The following is an 18,516-nucleotide window of genomic DNA, read 5'->3' as shown; positions in this document are numbered from 1 at the left end:
GAAACTGCAGCCACCGCCGCCCCCAGTGCCCCCCAGTTCATCCCAGTGCCCCCCCCGGAGATCCCCAGTTCATCCCAGTGCCCCCCCTGGAGTTCCCCAGTTCATCCCAGTGCCCCCCCCCGAGTTCCCCAGTTCATCCCAGTGTCCCCCAGTTCATCCCAGTGCCCCCCCGGAGATCCCCAGTTCATCCCAGTGCCCCCCCCCGGAGATCCCCAGTTCATCCCAGTGCCCCCCAGTTCATCCCAGTGCCCCCCCCCGGAGATCCCCAGTTCATCCCAGTGCCCCCCCGAGTCCCCCAGTTCATCCCAGTGCCCCCCCGGAGATCCCCAGTTCATCCCAGTGCCCCCCAGTTCATCCCAGTGCCCCCCCCCGAGTTCCCCAGTTCATCCCAGTGCCCCCCCCCGAGTCCCCCAGTTCATCCCAGTGCCCCCCCAGTGCCCCCCAGTTCATCCCAGTGCCCCCCCGGTGATCCCCAGTTCATCCCAGCGCCCCCCCCCGAGTGCCCCAGTTCATCCCAGTGCCCCCCCCCGAGTGCCCCAGTTCATCCCAGTGCCCCCCCCCGAGTGCTCCAGTTCATCCCAGTGCCCCCCAGTTGATCCCAGTGCCCCCCCGGTCCCCCAGTTCGCACAGTGCCCCCGGGTGAGGTTATCCGTCAGAGATTAATTATCGAACTCCATCGATTATCGCCCGTTTATTGGTATCGGGGGGCAGGGGCGGTGTCCGGGGGTCTCCTCAGCGCCGGCTGAAGTCCCCGCCTGCGGGACGGGGGGGTCCGGTGTCCGCGCTGGCTGCTCCCCGAGCCCCCCGCAGCCCCCCCAGACACCCAAGGACCCCCGGGACCCCCGGCACAGCCCAGCCTCCACCCGCAGCGCTCTGAGCGGTGCGGGGGCCGCGTGTCCCCGCCGGAGCCCGGCGGGATCCCCCCGCTTCCCCCGCTCCCCCGAGCCCCGGTAGGATCCCCCGAGCCCTCTCAGGATCCCCCCGCTGCTCCGAGTCTCGGTAGGATCCCCCCACTCTCCCCGAGCCCCCTCACGATCCCCCGCTCCCCCCGCTCCCCCCGAGCCTCCTCAGGATCCCCCCGCTCCCCGCAGCCCCTAGGATCCCCCCACTTTCCCCGAGCCCTCTCAGGATCCCCCCGCTCCCCCCGTTCCCCCCGAGCCCCCTCAGGATCCCCTCGCTCCCCGCAGCCCCGCAGGATCCCCCGAGTCCCGGCAGGATCCCCCCGCTCCCCCCAGCCCCGCAGGATCCCCCCGCTCTCCCCCAGCCCCTCACGATCCCCGCTCCCCCAGCCCCTCAGGATCCCCCCACTCTCCCCCAGCCCCGCAGGATCCCCCCGCTCCCCGCACCCCGGCAGGATCCCCCGAGTCCCGGCAGGATCCCCCCACTCTCCCCGAGCCCCCTCAGGATCCCCCCGCTCCCCCCAGCCCCGCAGGATCCCCCCGCTCCCCCCAGCCCCGCAGGATCCCCCGCTCCCCGCACCCCGGCAGGGCTCGCAGCGGCACTCGGCGATGCGGGGCAGCAGCGCGGGCCGGGGGCGGCCGCGGGGGCACGGCAGCAGCAGGGCCCGCACGGGCCGGCCGGGGTCCAGCCGGTAACTGCAGCACTCGCACAGCGACCGCACGTACGGCTCCTGGGGACAGCGGGTCACGGCGGCACGGCACAGCCCCGGACAGCCCCGGACAGCCCCGGGCCGGGCTCCGGGGGTCCCTCCCGGCCCCGCGCCCCCCGTACCTGCGCGCTGACGGCGGTGCGGGAGCGACACGCCCCCGCGCAGTAGGCGACGCGGACGCCCCGCAGGACACACGCGCCCTTGGCGATGGTCCGGAGCGCCGTGAGGAGCCGGCACGGCCCGGGGGGCTCCTCTGCACCGTGGGGGGGGCCCGGCGTGAGCGGGGGGGGCTGCCGGGGCCGCCCCTCCCCGGGGTCCCCGGGTGCGGGGTCTCACCTGGCCACTCGTCCCGGCACACGGGGCAGCAGCTCCCGGGCTCCAGCACCGGCTCCGCGCCCTGCGGGGACCACCCAGGCTCAGCCCCTGCCCGCGGGGACCCCCCCTCCGCGCCCCCCGGACCGCCCCCGGCGCCCCCCACCTCCGGGCAGGTGAGTGCGGGGCAGGAGGTGGCGCAGGTGACGCGTCCCTCGGAGCAGCGACAGGTCCCGCACGGCTCCTGCCACTCACTGCCGGCCTGCGGGGGGGCAGGGACCCCAAATATTGGTCAGGGACCCCCCGACACGGGATCAGGGACCCCCGCGCCGCGCCGCGCCCCCCGCCCTGCTCACCGCTCGCAGCGCCCCGCGGTGCCGGCAGCCGCAGCCCCCCGCGCTCACGCACTGCCCGGAGCCGTTCCGGTACCGCCCGGGGGCGCAGACGCAGCGCGGGGGGGTCGAGGGGGTCCCGAGGGTCGCGGGAGTGCCGAGGGTCGCGGGGATCCCGGGGGTGCTGGAGCTGTCCGGAGTTACGGGGGTCCCGGGGGTCGCCGGGGATCCGGAGGTTCTGAGGTTCGCGGGGGTCCCCCCGCAAGTCCCGGGGGGCTCCGCCAGGTCCTGGCAGCTGCGCTCGCAGGCGGGGCCGGGGTCCAGCCATACCTCGCCCGGGGGGCAGCCTGGGGCCACCGGGAACGGCACCGGGACCGGCACTGGGAATGGCACCGGGAATGGCACCGGGACCGGCACCGGGAATGGCACCGGGAATTGCACCGGGACCGGCACCTGGATGGCACCGGGAATGGCACCGGGACTGCACCGGGAACGGCACTGAGACCGGCACTGGGAATGGCACCGGGAATGGCACCGGGAATGGCACCGGGAATTGCACCGAGACCGGCACTGGGAATGGCACCGGGAATGGCACCGAGACCGGCACCTGGATGGCACCGAGACCGGCACCGGGAATGGCATCGGGACCGGCATCGGGAATGGCACCGGGAATGGCACCGGGAATGGCACCGGGAATTGCACCGAGACCGGCACCGGGAATGGCACCGGGACCGGCACCGGGAGTGCACCGGGAACGGCACCGGGACCGGCACCGGGAATGGCACCGGGAATGGCACCGGGACCGGCACCGGGAGTGCACCGGGAACGGCACCGGGACCGGCACTGGGAATGGCACCGGGACCGGCACCGGGACCGGCACCGGGAATGGCACCGGGACCGGCACTGGGAATTGCACCGGGACCGGCACCGGGAATGGCACCGGGAATGGCACCGGCACCCCCTGACCCCCCGCCCTCCCTCCTTCCATTGCCCCGGCCCTCCGTCCGCCCCCTCCATCCCTCCCTCCCTTCCTCGCTACCTCCACCCCCTTCCCTCTCCCACCGCTCCGTTCCCCGTTCCCTCCATCCCTCCTTTTCACCGCTCCAGCCCTGTGCCTCCCGTCCCTCCGTGCCCCGCGGTGTCCCCGCTCTCACCGGGGCACGCCTGGGGGTTACACGCCGCCGTCTCCTCCCCGGGGCTCTCCCCGCACGGCGGCCCCGCCCCGGGGCGCTCCCGGCACTGCCGCTGCCGCCTCCGGGTGCCGCCGCCGCAGCTGCGGGAGCAGCGGGACCAGGGGGACCACGGGGACAGGGCGGGGGACAGGGGGGTCTCGGGAGACAGCGGGAGCAGGGCGGATAGAGGGGGCGAGGGGGACAGAGGGGACACGGGGTATGCGGGGGACAGGGGGGACACGGAGGACCGGGGGGACGTGGGGATGGCGGGCGTGGCGGGCCCCGGCGAGGGGCACGCCAGCGCTGGGCACGTCAGGGTGCCGTTCTCGCAGGTGCTGCACCGGGGTTGACACGCGTGTCACCGTCACCGCACGTGGGGCCCTGCCCTGTGGCACCGCCACGGTGCCCGTCCCGCCAGCACGGTGCCCGTCCCACCCTGTCCCCCGCGCCCGTCCCACTGTCACTGTGCCTGTCCCACTGTCACTGTGCCCGTCCCACCCTGTCCCCCGCGCCCGTCCCAGTGTCACTGTGCCCGTCCCAGTGTCACTGTACCTGTCCCACCCTGTCCCCCGCGCCCGTCCCAGTGTCACTGTGCCCGTCCCACTGTCACTGTGCCCGTCCCACCCTGTCCCCTGTGCCCTGTCCCCCGTGCCCGTCCCACTGTCACTGTGCCCGTCCCACCCTGTCCCCCGTGCCCGTCCCACTGTCACTGTGCCCGTCCCACTGTCACTGTGCCCGTCCCACCCTGTCCCCCGTGCCCGTCCCAGTGTCACTGTGCCCGTCCCAGTGTCACTGTACCTGTCCCACCCTGTCCCCTGCACCCGTCCCAGTGTCACTGTGCCCGTCCCACCCTGTCCCCTGTGCCCTGTCCCCCGTGCCCGTCCCACTGTCACTGTGCCCGTCCCACCCTTTCCCCCGTGCCCGTCCTAGTGTCACTGTGCCCGTCCCAGTGTCACTGCGCCCGTCCCACCCTTTCCCCCGTGCCCGTCCCAGTGTCACTGTGCCCGTTCCACCCTGTCCCCTGCACCCGTCCCAGTGTCACTGTGCCCGTCCCAGTGTCACTGTGCCCGTCCCACCGTTCCCGTGCCCGTCCCGCTGCCACCACCGCGTCTGTCGACCCCCCTGGCCCCCGCGCCGTCCCCCCGTGCCCGTCCCGCCCCCGTCTGTCCCCGAGTGCCCACCCACCGTGTCCCCCTCGTGTCCCCAGCCGTGCCCATCCCGCCGCGCCCCCTCCGCGGTGTGTCACCCACCAGTTGTGACAGCCGATCTGGGTCAGGGTCCCCGGGGACACCTCGCGGCTCCCGTGCTCCCCGCCGGGGGTCCCGCAGCGGCAGCGGCTCAGGGGGACGCAGCGCCCGTCTTGCAGCAGCTGCCCGGGGGGGCACCGGCAGCCTGGGGGCACGGGGGGCACCGTGGGTGTTCGGGGGTCCAGGGGGACACCCGCGGGGCGGCCCGGCCGTACCTGGCTCGCAGGGCCCCTGCAGACACAGCACCGGCGCCCAGGTGTCCGCGCAGGTCCGGGGGCACCGCCCGGCGCAGGGGCTGCGGGTCCGGCCCCCCCCGCCGCAGCCGGGATCTGGGGGGGGGGGCACGGGAGCCCTGAGCGCCCCGGGGTGGGCTCCCAAGGCTGCAGGGAGGGGGCGCCCAGGGTGGCAGCGCGGGGGTTACCGGGGCAGGCGCTGGAGGTGCAGCTCTCGCTCTGGGTGCGGACCCCCGCGCACGCCCGCCCGGGGGTCTCGGGCTTCAGGGGGTGCCGGTGGCGCAGGCGCGACCCCCCCGCACAGGGGTCTCCGCAGGGTCCCCAGGGCCCCCAGGGACTCCAGTCACACGGCTCTGGGGGGGGCACCGGGGTCACCGGGACCCTCGGGACCCCCCATCACCGCCCCGACCCCTCCAGAACCCCCCAATGCCCTGCGAGACCCCTCTGCCCTCCCCGGGACCCCCCCAGTCCCCCCTCCGGCCCCCCCGTACCGGCCGCACACGGCGTGTCCCAGCACTCGGGTCCCTCGGGGGTGCAGGTGCTGCGGGGGGGGGACACACGCGGTGGGTGGGGGGCGCTCAGACCCCCCCCCGGCCCCCCCGGCCCCCCCAACTCACCACTGCCGGCACGGGCCGGGGCTCCAGCGCTCGCCCAGCCCCCGCTCGCCCCCCGCCCAGGGGCACACGGGGGGGCACGGCGTCTCCTCGCAGCGCCGAGCCTGCTCCTGGGGGGCCCCGCAGGGTCCCCCCCCCGCCCTCGGGGGGGATCGGAGTCCTGGGGGGCCGGGGGGGGTCACACGGGGCGTTGGGGTGTGACACCCGCAGCCCCCCCAGTGTCACGCCGCCCCCGTGGGTTTCGCGTCCCCCCAGCCCCGGGTGCGTCCCCAAGGTGACGTGGCCCCCCCACAGGTGCCGTGTGCCCCCCAGGGTCGTGACCCCCCCCCAGCAGACACCGCATTCCCCCCCCCCCAAGTCCTGTGTGCCCACAGTTCCGTGCCCCCCCCCCGGCTGTCACGTGTCCCCAAGGCGCCGTGTCCCCCCCACAACCCCCGCGTCCCCCCCGTGTCGCACCCCAAGCCCGTGTCCCCCCCCCCCCCGCTCACCTGTACCGCTCCTGCCGCCCCCCCCCGCAGGTGACACTGCAGGGTCCCCACTGGCTCCAGCGGCTCCAGGCGCAGGGGGGGGGTCCCGGGGGGGGTCCCGGGGGTGGCGCTGGGGGGGGGACACCCCCCCGGGACGCAGCGCAGCCGCCCCCCCGCGCAGGTGCAGTTCCGGCAGTCCCGGGGGTGGCCGCCCCCCCCCGGCACCCAGAGGTGTCCCCCCGCGTCCAGGCACTCGCACAGCGCGGGGGGGACACAGCCCCCGTCCTGCTCCAGCGTCCCTGGGGGGGGGACAGGGACAGGGACAGGGACAGGCTCGGGGGGGTGCCCGGGGGTCGCACAGGGGTCTCACGGGGGGCGCCGGGGGCTCACCGGGAGGGCAGCGGCAGCCGGGCTCGCAGGGGGCCCCCCCCTCGCAGGACACCCCCTCCTGCAGGTCCCGGCAGCTCCGCGGGCACCGGCTGGCACAGGGGGACACCGTCTGCCCGGGGGGGCACCGCGGGCCTGGGGGGGGCACCGTCAGCGCCGCCACACCCCCAGGGACCCCCCCCCGAGCCCCCCCAGGGCACCCCCAGCCTCCCGCAGCTCCCCCCGACGCTGCTCTCCAGTGGAGAGCCCCTCGGTGACCCCGCCGGCCCCCCCCAGACTCCCCCCGTCCCTCCCGGTGCCCCCCCCCCGCACCCCCGTACCGCAGGGCCGGGGGTTGCAGACCCGCAGCTCGTGCCCCCCCCCGGGGCAGGGGCTGCCCCCGTTTTTTGGGGGGGGGCGGGAGCAGGAGCGGCTGCGCACGGAGCGGCCCCCCCCGCACGTGACGTCACAGCGCGACCAGGGACCCCAGGGGGACCACGCGCCGTTCACTGCGGGGGGACAGGGGGGTGACCCCCGGAAAGCCCGGATTCGCTCTGAGACCCCCAACGCCCCCCACTCCCAGCCCCCCTGAACCACCCAGACAGCCGCCCCGAGCCCCCCAGCCCCCCCGAGCCCCCCCGAGCCCCCCGGTTCCCAGAGCCCCCCCGAGCCCCCCAGGCCCCCCGAGCCCCCTGAACCCCCCGGTTCCCAGAGCCCCCCCTGAGCCCCCCGGTTCCCAGAGCTCCCCCCGAGCCCCCCGGTTCCCAGAGCCCCCCCCGAGCCTCCCAGGCCCCCCCGATCACCCCGAACCCCCCAGTTCCCAGAGCCCCCCCCGAGCCCTCCAGCTCCCCCCCCCGATCCCCCTTTAGCCCCCCCCCCTCCAAAGCCCCCAGGGGTCCCCACGCCCCCCCAGTCTCCACAAGCCCCTGATCCCACCACAGCCCCTCTGAGACCCCCCAACATCCCCCCCCCCCCCGGGCCCAGCTCACCCGGGCACCCCAATTTCCCCTCCGTGTCCCACCATAGCCCCCTCATGGCCCCCACACCCCCCCAATCCCCCCCCAGCCCCCCGATACCGCCCCCAGGCCCCCCCCCCCCCGCACCCCGACACGCCGTCACCCCGCACGGCCGCCGCTGCTCGTGGCCCCCCCGGATTTGGGGGCACCAGGGGTCCCCGGGGCCGGGGGGGGCGAAGGCCCGGAGCCGCCGCTGCTGCCCCCCCCCGCAGGGACGCGAGCAGGACCCCCAGGGCCCCCAGGGGCTCCACCGGCACGGGCAGGGGGGCGTCACGCAGGGGGGCGCTGCGGGGGAACCCCAGCGTCAGCGGGACCCCCCAACAGCCCAGAGCCTCCCTCAGAGGGGCAGAGACCCTGCGGACCCCCCCCCCCCCCGCAGTGGAGCAGGACCCCCAGAGCCCCCCAGACCTCCGTACACTCATGGGGGGGGCCAGGCTGCAGGGACTCCAAAGCCCCCCCAGAGCCCCGTACCCCGGCAGTGGGGCAGGGCTGACCCCAAAGCCTCCGACCCGTACCCCGGCAGTGGGGCAGGGGGCAGGGATGACCCCAAAGCCCCCGCCCCGTACCCTGGCAGTGGGGCAGGTTGCAGGGATGACCCCAAAGCCCCCGCCCCGTACCCTGGCAGTGGGGCAGGGTGCAGGGCTGACCCCAAAGCCCCCGCCCCGTACCCTGGCAGTGGGGCAGGGTGCAGGGCTGACCCCAAAGCCCCCGCCCCGTACCCCGGCAGTGGGGCAGGTTGCAGGGATGACCCCAAAGCCCCCGCCCCGTACCCCGGCAGTGGGGCAGGTTGCATGGATGACCCCAAAGCCCCCGCCCCGTTCCCCGGCAGTGGGGCAGGTTGCAGGGATGGCCCCAAAGCCCCCGCCCCGTACCCTGGCAGTGGGGCAGGTTGCAGGGCTGACCCCAAAGCCCCCGCCCCGTACCCCGGCAGTGGGGCAGGGGGCAGGGCTGACCCCAAAGCCCCCGCCCCGTACCCTGGCAGTGGGGCAGGTTGCAGGGCCGTCGCTGGCTGCTGCCCCCCGCCCCGCAGTTTCCCCCCGCGCAGCCCCGGCGGCGGCTCCGGCTCGCGGGGCTCTCGGGGCGGGTGCAGGTGTGGCTGCAGGGCCCCCACGGCCCCCACGGCCCCCACGGGACCACCGGGACCGCCGGCGACCCCCCGGCCTCCTCCTCGTCCCCTGCGGGAAGGGTCCGTCAGTGCGGCGGGGCGGGGCGGACCCCCGGGGTGGGCGGCACAGGGGGCGGGGACCCTCACCTGGGGCTGTGGGGCTGAGATCCGCTGTGGGGCCGAGATCCGATATGGGGCCGTGATCCAGTGTGGGGCCGGGCTCTGATATGGGGCTGAGATCCGGTGTGCGGCTGAGATCCGCTGTGGGGCCGAGATCCGATATGGGGCCGTGATCCAGTGTGGGGCCGGGCTCTGATATGGGGCTGAGATCCGGTGTGCGGCTGAGATCCGCTGTGGGGCCGAGATCCGATATGGGGCCGTGATCCAGTGTGGGGCCGGGCTCTGATATGGGGCTGAGATCCGCTGTGGGGCCGTGATCCAGTGTGGGGCTGACATGCGATATGGGGCCGAGATCCGATATGGGTCTGAGATCCGCTGTGGGGCCGGGCTCCGCTGTGGGGCCGAGATCCGATATAGGGCTGAGATCCGATATGGGGCTGAGATCCGCTGTGGGGCCGGGCTCCGATATGGGGCCGAGATCCGATATGGGGCTGAGATCCGCTGTGGGGCCGGGCTCCGATATAGGGCCGAGATCCGCTGTGGGGCCGGGCTCCGCTGTGGGGCACAAACAACCGGTGGCACCCCCGGCACCCCCTCGGTGGGAGCCCCGGTGCGGGGCGGGGGGCTGTGGGGCCGTGACCCACCGGCGCAGGGGGGGCTCGGGCAGGTCGGTGTCGCCGTGGGGGTCCCGTTGCAGGGGGAGCCCCCGGGGGGGCCGCAGCGCAGGCGGCCCCACAGGCACGTGCTGGGGGGCAAAGGGGGAATCAGGGGGGCGGCAGGGAGGGGAAGGGGCGTGGGGAAGGACCACGGGGACGTGGGGGAGGCTCCCGGGGGTCCCCTCCTCACCAGAGGGCGCAACCCACGGACAGGGTCCCGCCCGGCGGCAGCTCCACGATCGGGGGGTCCCCGGCGGGGCTCCCGGGGGGCTCCGGGTCGGGGGTGGTCCCGGGGGGGCTCCCGGGAGGAGTCCCGGGCGTGCCCCCCCGCAGCAGCGCGGCCGGCACCGAGCAGGGGCACTGTTGGGGCTGAGCCGGGGGTGGGGGGCGCCCGGGGGGGGGCACCCACAGACCCAGGGACCCCAAACCACCGCAAAGCACAGCCCCAGGGGCCCCCATGAACCCCCCCACTGTTCCGGCGGGCACCCACGACCCCATAGAAGCACCTTGGGGTCCCCCACTGCCCCAGGGGTCCCTCACCCCTTCCCGTGATCCCCCCCCCCGACCCAGGGACCACCCTGCTGGGGGGGAACCCACGTAGCCCCCATGGCCCAGGGAACCCCCCCACCCCACCCCCAGGACACCCCCACAAAGCGGCAACCCCCACCCCGGGACCCCCGGCCACTCTGAGGGGCACCCGTGGATTTGTGGACCCCGCCCAAATCCCCAAATTTCCCCCCCCCCCCTATCATTCCCACCCCAGGATTTGGGGGCAGCACCCATGGGGGGGTCGCCCGGGGGGTCTCACCTGCAGGCAGGTGCGGCGGTGCAGGAAGGTGCCGGGGGGGCAGTGACAGCCCTCCTGGCACCCCCCCGCGCACCCCACGGCCCCCCCAAGGTGGGCGCAGCTCCGGGGGCACCCGGAGCCCCCCCCGCACTCACGGAAGGTCCGGCCCGGGGGGCACCCGGCCTCTGCACCCCCCGAAAACACACTCAGTGCCTGGGGGGCACCCGGCCTGTGCCCCCCGACACCCCCCGGCTCAGGGCCCCCTGGGGGTGTGGGGCGGCGATGAGGGGCAGCGCTGTGGGGCTCTGTGGGGTCTGTGGGGCAGGGCAGTGGGGCACTGTGGGGTTTATGGGGCAGGGTTGTGGGACGGGGTGGTGCTGTGGGGGCACTGTGGGGTCTGTGGGGTCTGTGGGGTCAGTGGGGTCAGTGGGGTCTGTGGGGCAGCTCTATGGAGCACTGTGGGGTCTGTGGGGCAGGGTTGTGGGACGGGGCGGTGCTGTGGGGGCACTGTGGGGTCTGTGGGGTCTGTGGGGCTCTATGGGGTCTGTGGGGCAGGGCTGTGGGGCACTGTGGGGTCTGTGGGGCACTGTGCACTGTGGGGTCTGTTGGGCAGCTCTGTGGGGCACTGTGGGGGCTGTGGGGCAGGGCTGTGCTCGGACGCTCTGGGTGACATCTCGGGGTGACAGTGTCTGTCCCTGTGTCGGGGTCCCTGTCGGCGACTCACCGCGACACACGTGGCTGTGGCAGCTCTGGCTCTGCAGCGCCGGCCCCGGGCACGGGGGGGTCCCGCAGCCCCGACGCCGCCAGCGCTCGCCCCCCCCGCACCGGGCGCTGCAGCCGCCCCAGGGCCCCCACGGCGACCACCGGCCCCGGGCGGCGACCGGCGGCTCGGGGGCCTGGCCGGGCCCGGTGCCCCACGGCGACACCGCCACCCCCGGGGACTCCGTGCTCCACGGCGACCACCGGCCGAGCGCGGGCCCCGGGGACTCCGGGGGCTCCGGGGACTCCGGGGGCTCGGGGGACTCCGGGGGCTCGGGGGGCTCCGGGGACTCCGGGGGCTCCGGGGGCTCCGGGACCCACAGCGGCTCCAGGGACGCCGGCACCCCGGGCGGCTCCGAGCCCCACGCCGGCTCCAGGGCCCACGGCGACCCTGGGGACTCTGGGGTCTCTGTGCCCCCCGGCGGCCGTGGAGGGGACCCCGGGGGCCAGGGCGCCTCGGTGGCCCCAGGTGGCCCCGCGCTCGCGGGCTCTGGGGACAGACGGACACGAGGCGCTCGAGGGCCCGCGGCGGCACTCGGGGGTCCCGGCTCCGGGCTTCGGGGGGATCCTGGCACCTACCGGGTCCGCAGAGCTCGGGACAGCCCCGAACCTCTCGGGGGGTCCCGGTGCAGGGGGCACCGCCCGCTGCGGCCGCGGGGTTGGTGGGAGACCTGTGGGGAGGGGGAAGTGGGGCAGGACCCCCCACTATGGGGCAGAATCCCCGTTATGGGGCAGAACCCCCAGTTATGGGTCAGAACCCCCGGTATGGGTCAAAACCTCCCGTTATGGGTCAGACCCCCCGTTAAGGGTTAGAACCCCCCGTTATGGGGCAGGACCCCCCGGTATGGGTCAGAATCCCCGTTATGGGTCAGAACCCCCAGTTATGGGTCAAAACCTCCCATTATGGGTCAGACCCCCCCATTATGGGTCAGACCCCCCCGCTATGGGGCGGCCCCTCACCTGAAGCGCTGCCGGGTCCCGGTGCCGCAGTCACAGCGGGTCCAGGGGGTCCAGCGCGACCACCCGCACGATTCAGGGGGGCCCCGATTCCCGGGGACCCCCATCACCCCCGCAGGGACCCCGCAGGCGCTGGAGGGAAGAGGAGAGTTACTCCAAATCCTGGGGAGCCCCTAGGAGGCCCCCAATGTTCAGGACCCCATTTTCTGGGGACGCCCAACACCGGGGCTTGGGGTACAGATGTGTTTGGGGTGCAGCAGGTTTCACGGTACGGGTGGGATTTGGGGTACAGAGGTGTCTGGGTTACGGGGTTGGGGTACAGTGGGGTTTTGGGGTACCCGGGCTCGATGCAGCCGCTCCCCTGCAGGACCAGCCCGGCCCGGCACCGGCAGCCTGGGGATGGGGGCGGTTCAGGGGGGCTTCAGCCCCTGTACCCCTCCCAACGCCCCCTAAATCCTGCCCGCCCCCAGACTGCTCCGTGCCCCCCCCAGGTTCCCAAGCCCTCCCTAAGCTCCCTCCCAGTCCCCCAAGCCCCCTCAAGCCCCCTCCACGCCCTCCCAAGTTCCCAGGTCCTCCCACATCCCCCAAATCCCCTGTGCCCCCCGCCAGCCCTACCCAAGTCTCCCCCCCCAGACCCTCCCAAGACCCCCCCCCGTGTCCCCCAAACTCCCCCCGACCTTCCTCGCAGCCCCCCGGGCACGAGCTGTTCCCACTCAGGTCCGCACAGGTGGGGGGGCAGGGGGGGACCCCCAGATCCTCGCACCCCCCCGGGGGGTACCAGCAGCATCTGGGGGGGGCAGGCTGGGGGAGACACGGGCAGTCAGCGGGGGGAAGGGGAGACTCGAGGGAGGTTTGGGGGGCTGCGGGAAATTTGGGGTGGCGGGGGGGTCAGGGATGAGGGTCAGGGATGGGGGAGGCCATTGGAGCAGTCAGGGATGGAGGGGTTGGGGGGGACTTAGGGCATTTTAGGGGGCTTGGGGGGCTGGGGTGAGCACTGTGGGTTTGGGAGCTCGGGGGTGCAGGGGGGGATTTAGGGAGGGGCAGTGGTGGCACTTAGGGACGGGGGAACAAGGTTGGAGGGGTGTCCCCAGTGCTCCCCCGTACCTGGGGGGTCCCCGCAAGGCCGCAGGTTGCAGGGCCGGCTCTGCAGGGCCCCTCCCTCGCACCGCCGCCCCCCGTTTTTTGGGGGGGGGTCGCTGCAGCTGCGGCGGCGGGTCTGGTGCCCCGCCCCGCACGGGGCGTCGCAGGCGCTCCAGGACCCCCAGGGCGCCCACCCGCCCGCCACTGGGGGGGCACGGGGCGGTCAGGGGGGTCAGCACCCCCACACCGCCCCAGGGCCACCCCCTGCACCCCCTAACCCACGTACGGGAGGTGCTGACCCCCCTGACCGCCCCTAACCCAGAGTGCCCCCCTCGGGGACCCTTCCAGAACCCCCAAATGGGCACCGAGCCCCCCCGCACTTGGGGACCCCAAACCCCGAGACCCCCGCCCCCCGAAGATGCCCTTCGGCCTGGGGATGGGGGGTCCCACTCACTGGGGAGGTCTCCAGACTCTGGGGGTCCCAGCCCGGTAATGGGGGCTGCTCCCACCCCACGCAGAGCCCAGACCCCCGGGGGTCCCACCCCGCAGTGGGGTCCCAGCCCTGCTGAAGGTTCCACCCGTCACGGGGGTCCCCACCCGTGCGGGGTGCCGGGTTTGGGGGTACCTGGGCAGGCTCGCAGGAAGCAGACGCGGGTGTCGGTGTTGGGGGCGTGGGCGCAGCCCCCCTCGGGCGGGGTCTCCCCCCGGCGCCGCAGAGCGACCCCCAACCCGCAGGAGCGGCTGCAGGACCCCCACCCCCCCCAGGGCGGGGGGGCGCAGCCTGGGGGACACGGGGGAGGGGGGCAGGGTGACCCCCGTGTTTTGGGGACCCACCCCTGCCACCCCCCAACAGCGGTGTTCCCGATTTCGGACCCCCGCAGCCCCCCCGGCCGTGACTGAATCCCCCGCTCCTGGGGGGCTGTTTCGGGGCCCGTCACCCCCCTTCCACCGGGACTCCCCAATCTCGGGGGGCCGTTCTGCGGGGGGCCTTTCCTCCCCACCTCCCGGGACCCCCTCACCTGGGGGGGTCGCGGCGGGGACCCCCGTGGGAGCCAGCGAGGACAACGCACGGAGCTGGGGGGGCTCGTGGGGGGTCGCGGGGCCTCCGGGGGGCCTCGGGGTGTCCTCGGGTGGGGTCGCGGTTCTGGGGGTGCCCTCGTCCTCGCTGGGGGGCTCCGGGGGGGTCTCGGCGCTTCTGGGCCCCTCGGGCCCGGCCGTGGGGCTGGAGGGGGCACAGTGAGGGACAGGGGGCAGCAGGGGATGCCCCCAGTGCCCCCCCGCTTTGGGGACCCCCAGATCCCGGTGCTCCACCGCGCCCCTCTCGTACCCGGGGCTGCCGGGGGCCTCGGCCGGCGCGGGGTGGGACAGCGCTGTCGTCATCCCGGGCGGGGTGGCCGTGGCGTTGTCACCTGCAGCGGGGACGGACACGGCGGTGACGGGCACGAGGGGATGGGGGTCACCTCCACCTCCCCTGGCACCCCCGGGACGCCCCCCACTCACCCGCGGGGCCGCAGGCGCAGCAGGACCCGCCGTCACCTTCCCGCAGCACCTGGCCCTGGGGACACCGGCAGCGTCACCTGCACCGCCACCTGCGGCTCGTCCCGCCCCCCGCGGCCCCCACTCACCTGGGGACAGCCGGACTCGCGGAGGGGACAGTAGGGGACACAGCGGACGGCCCCACCCGGCAGGCACTGGCACACCTGGCAGGGGCCCCCGCGCCAGCGCTCGCCGGGGACGCGCCAGCGGCCCCGCTCCTGGCACCGCCGGCACGGCGCCGTGCGGCACCTGCGGGCGGGACCGTCACACATCTGGGGGACCCCCCAGCCCGCCCCCCGCCACCCCCGGGCCCCGCTGACCGTCGGGCCTTGCGGTAGATGCCGCGGCAGTGCCGGCCCGCCCCGCGCCGGGCCGGGTTCGAGGGGCTGCGGAAGGACCACTGCACGCCGGGGGTCCCGCAGGTGCCCGCGCACGCGCCCCACGGCGACCACGACGACCACCCGCAGTCCACTGCGGGGGACACCGGGTCAGCCGGGACACCCGGGCACCGGGGCGGGGACACGCGGGCACGGGGGGAACCCCCGGGCACCACCGCGGGGACAGCCGGTACCGGAGACCCCACAGGCGGCACCGGGGGCGCCCCCGGCACGGCGCCCCGCGCCGGGACCCACCTGAGCAGCCGGGGTGGGGGCGGCAGTGTCGCAGCTGCCCCTCGAGGCAGGTGCAGAGGCGACAACCGAGCGGCACCGGGGCGCCCGGGGGGTAGCGGCGCCCCCCGGCCCGGCACGGGCACTCCCGCGGTCGCACGCACCCCGCGGGCCCCGCGCCCGGCTCGGGGGCGTCCAGCACCTGCCCCGCCGGGCACCAGCACCCTGGGGGGAGCGGGGGGGTCACGGGGTGCCCCTCACATTGGGGAGCCCCCCAAGCCCCCCCCCCCCGTGTCCCCCTCACCTGGGCGGCAGGGCGGGGGCCGCGGGCAGGTGACGGCGGCCGCCAGGTCGGCGCAGGAGGCGGGGCAGGGGGCGCAGGGGAGGGGGCGCAGCCCCTCCGCGCACTCCGAGGCGTTGGGGCACCCCCCCGGGGCACAGGGGGCTGCGGGCAGGGGTCAGACACGGAGACCACCTGCCCCATCAGCCCCCCTGAACCCCCCCTCTGTGGAGGCCCTCACCCCAGAGGGAGGCAGCCGTGACCCCCCTGTGCCAGCTGGGCCCACCCCTCCCACAGAGCCCCTCAGCCTGAGGAGACCCCCACCCGCCGAGCGCCCCCCACTCTGTGGGGCTCGTCTGCCCCTCGAACGGAACCCACCGGGACCCCCCACCCCATTGGGCCCCCGCCCCCAGAGCCCCAGTCCGAGCCCCCCGCCCCATGGGCCCCCCTCATCCCATCGGACCCCACGCCCCCAGACCCCCTTCCGACCCCCCCCCCCCCGCACCCACCCATCTCCAGGGCTCCGGGGCTCCCCCCGCGCAGCTCCTCGCAGGCGCGGCCCGCCGTTCTGGGGGGGCTGGCACCCCCTCCTGCGCAGCCGGACCCCCCCGCAGCCCCCCGGGCAGTCGGACCAGGGCCCCCACGGGCCCCACGCGCCGTCCACTGCGGGGGGGGGGCGAGTTAAGGGGGGCCTCAGAACCCCCAAACCCCTCGGACTGTGGGGTCCCCGAAACCCCCCCCCGGGCAGCCTGAACCGTGGGGACCCCCAAATCCCTCAGGTACCCCATGAGACCCCCAACTCCCCCGGGGTCCCCCCAGGCCCCCCCTCACTTCCCTGGGCAGACGTGGCGGTATCGGGGTTGCCCCTGCCCGCGCTGCCCGCGGCACCCCAACACCCCCCGACCCCCCCAGACCCTCCGGACTCCCCGGGACCCCCCCAAGCCCCGGGGTCCCGGCGCTCACCCGGGCAGGCCCGGTGGAAGCAGGGTCTCTCCTGCTCGCGCGGCCCCCGGCAGCCCCGGAGCAGCCCGGGGTGGCGCTGGTGACACCCCCGAGCGCGGCGCTGCCCCCCGGGCCCGCAGGGGCGGCTGCAGGACCCCCAGGGCCCCCAGGGCCCCCAGAAGCCGCAGCCCCGCTCGTCCCCAGCCGAGCCGCAGTCCCGCAGCCCGTCACACACCTGCGGGACACCGCGGCGCGAGGGGCTGGTGCGGGGACACGGCGGGGACACGGCGGGGACACGGGGAAGTCAAGGACGGGACACCTGGAGGGAGCTGGGGGACACTAAAGTGGCACTGACACGGAGTCGTGGGGTGCCGGGACACCGGGGTGACAGCGGGAGGGGGTGAGGGGAGTCAGGGACACCGGGAGGGGGGGTCAGAGGGCGTCGGGAGGGGCCAGGGGACAGCGGGTGTGGCACCGGGAGGGGCCAGGGGACACCTGGGTGTCCCTGGGAAGGGGTCGGGGACACGCTGGGACACGGGGGTGACAGCAGGAGGGATCGGGGACACCGCGGTGGCTCCATGGCAGCACCGGGAGGGGGTGGGGGACCCGCGGTGGCCCGGGCGGGTGGCGGTCCCCCTTGGCCCCCCGTTACCTGATGGAAGGTGACACATTCCCCGTCCCCGCAGTCGAACTCTGCGCAGGGACCCCGCGGGCTGCTCCCGGGGCCGGGGGGCTCTGGGGGGGGCAGGAGGGCTCTGAGGGGTCCCCAGGGGACAGAGGGGACTCAGGGGGGTCCCGGGGGTCGGGGGGTGTGGCTGGGGGGGGTACCCGCGGCCAAGCCCTCCCCGGTGGGATCCCCTCCCCGCTGAGTTTCCCGTTCCCTCCCGGGGGCACCCCGGAGGTCGCACCCCTCGACCCTCGGGTCCCCAGGAGGCGACACGGGGGGCGCTCCCAGACCTCCCCCCCATAGATGTCCCCAGAGACGTGTGGCGGGGGTCTCACCGCAGAGCTGGGGGCTCTCATCGGCGCTGTCGCGACAGTCGGGGACGCCGTCGCAGAGGCGGCGGGGGGGGACGCAGGCCGGGGCGCAGGGGCCGTGGCCGGGGTCGCAGGGGGGGTCGCAGGGCAGGTGGCCGGGGGCGCACGGGGGGTCGCAGCCCCCCTCGTCGCTGCCATCGGGACAGTCGCTGTCGCCATCGCAGCGCCACCCCCGCGGGACGCACCCGCCGCTGTCGCAGCGCAGGGACCGGGGCGGGCAGGGCGCTGCCGAGGCGTTGGCAGCGCCGGGGACAGTGTCGGTGACGGGGACAGTGTCGGCGACAGCGGCGGTGACAGTAGCGGTGTCGGCGATAGCGTCAGCGTCACTGACAGTGACAGCGCTCGCGACAGTGCCGGTGGCGGTGCCGCTGCCGATGGCGCTGGTGACCGCGATGACGGTGTCGGCGGCGACAGCGTCGGCGACAACGCGAGTGACAGCGGTGACAGCGGCGGTGACAGCGGTGACAGGTGACAGCGGCGCGGGGGGCAGCGCCACCGCGCACCCCGCAGGACTCTCGTCCCAGCCGTCGCGACAGTCGCGAGCGCCGTCGCACACGGCGACCTCCGGCACGCAGGAGCCGTCGGGACAGGGGACGGTCCCGGGGGCGCAGGTGGCCCGCGCTGGGGACACGGGGACAACGGTGACACCGCCGCCGTGGGGGAGTGATGTCCAAAGGGGGGGGGGGGGTCCCAGGGTGGGAGGTGGTCCCAGAGGGGCTCCTGGGTGAGGGTGGGGTCCCCAGAGGGGGCGATGCCGGGTAGGGGGTCCCCGGGGCGGGGGGGAGTCCTTGGATCGGGAGCCTCTCGGGGCGGATGGGGGTGGTCCCCAGGTGGGGGTTCTCGCTGGGGAGGTCCCAGGGCAGAGGGGTCCCGGGTTGGTCCCCAGGTGGGGGTTCCCAGGGTGAAGGGTCGCGGGTGGGGGATCCCGGTGGGACGGTGCCAGGGCAGAGGGGTCGGGGTGGGCCCAGGGGGGGGGTCCCGGAGCGGCTGTCCCCCCCGCGCCCCTCACCGGGGCAGTTGGCCTCGTCGGCGCCGTCGGCGCAGTGGCGGTGGCCGTCGCAGAGCGCGGCGGGGGGCTGGCAGCCCCCCCCGGGGCACGGCAGGTGCCCCTCGGGGCAGGCGCAGCCGCTCTCGTCGCTCCCGTCCCCGCAGTCGTCGCGGCCGTCGCAGCGGTGGGGGTAGGGGACGCACCTGCCCCCCCCGCACCTGAACTGCCCCGGCCCGCACCGGGGGGCGCAGCCTGCGCGGACGGGACCCCCAGGTGGGCACGGACATCCCGA

At 75.7% G+C, this 18,516-nt stretch overlaps 1 protein-coding gene across 1 annotated transcript in view; it reads right to left on the bottom strand.

Annotated features, from left to right (window-relative positions):
* Window positions 1-685: 685 nt before the first annotated feature.
* Window positions 686-18,516, bottom strand: part of LOC128812663 (SCO-spondin-like) — a 31,531-nt gene continuing 13,700 nt past the window's right edge. Inside the window, 42 exon segments of the mRNA XM_053987192.1 lie at window positions 686-755; window positions 1,480-1,630; window positions 1,732-1,862; window positions 1,946-2,006; window positions 2,088-2,183; window positions 2,278-2,633; window positions 3,408-3,559; window positions 3,707-3,760; window positions 4,676-4,817; window positions 4,888-5,001; window positions 5,094-5,258; window positions 5,397-5,446; window positions 5,523-5,660; window positions 6,008-6,083; window positions 6,118-6,285; window positions 6,377-6,508; window positions 6,694-6,861; window positions 7,456-7,653; window positions 8,343-8,543; window positions 8,621-9,148; window positions 9,238-9,338; window positions 9,440-9,618; window positions 10,058-10,221; window positions 10,761-11,285; window positions 11,375-11,466; window positions 11,756-11,884; window positions 12,025-12,145; window positions 12,857-13,036; window positions 13,458-13,613; window positions 13,852-14,054; window positions 14,160-14,241; window positions 14,333-14,387; window positions 14,458-14,617; window positions 14,689-14,839; window positions 15,001-15,201; window positions 15,281-15,421; window positions 15,746-15,919; window positions 16,220-16,433; window positions 16,851-16,933; window positions 17,201-17,506; window positions 17,705-17,857; window positions 18,246-18,476. Coding sequence (XP_053843167.1) covers window positions 733-755; window positions 1,480-1,630; window positions 1,732-1,862; window positions 1,946-2,006; window positions 2,088-2,183; window positions 2,278-2,633; window positions 3,408-3,559; window positions 3,707-3,760; window positions 4,676-4,817; window positions 4,888-5,001; window positions 5,094-5,258; window positions 5,397-5,446; window positions 5,523-5,660; window positions 6,008-6,083; window positions 6,118-6,285; window positions 6,377-6,508; window positions 6,694-6,861; window positions 7,456-7,653; window positions 8,343-8,543; window positions 8,621-9,148; window positions 9,238-9,338; window positions 9,440-9,618; window positions 10,058-10,221; window positions 10,761-11,285; window positions 11,375-11,466; window positions 11,756-11,884; window positions 12,025-12,145; window positions 12,857-13,036; window positions 13,458-13,613; window positions 13,852-14,054; window positions 14,160-14,241; window positions 14,333-14,387; window positions 14,458-14,617; window positions 14,689-14,839; window positions 15,001-15,201; window positions 15,281-15,421; window positions 15,746-15,919; window positions 16,220-16,433; window positions 16,851-16,933; window positions 17,201-17,506; window positions 17,705-17,857; window positions 18,246-18,476 — 6,905 coding nt within the window. The 3' untranslated portion in view covers window positions 686-732.

This window comes from Vidua macroura, chromosome 1 (assembly GCF_024509145.1).
Source record: "Vidua macroura isolate BioBank_ID:100142 chromosome 1, ASM2450914v1, whole genome shotgun sequence".
NCBI classification, from domain to species: domain Eukaryota; kingdom Metazoa; phylum Chordata; class Aves; order Passeriformes; family Viduidae; genus Vidua; species Vidua macroura.
This window is presented reverse-complemented; position numbering and strand designations above follow the sequence as displayed.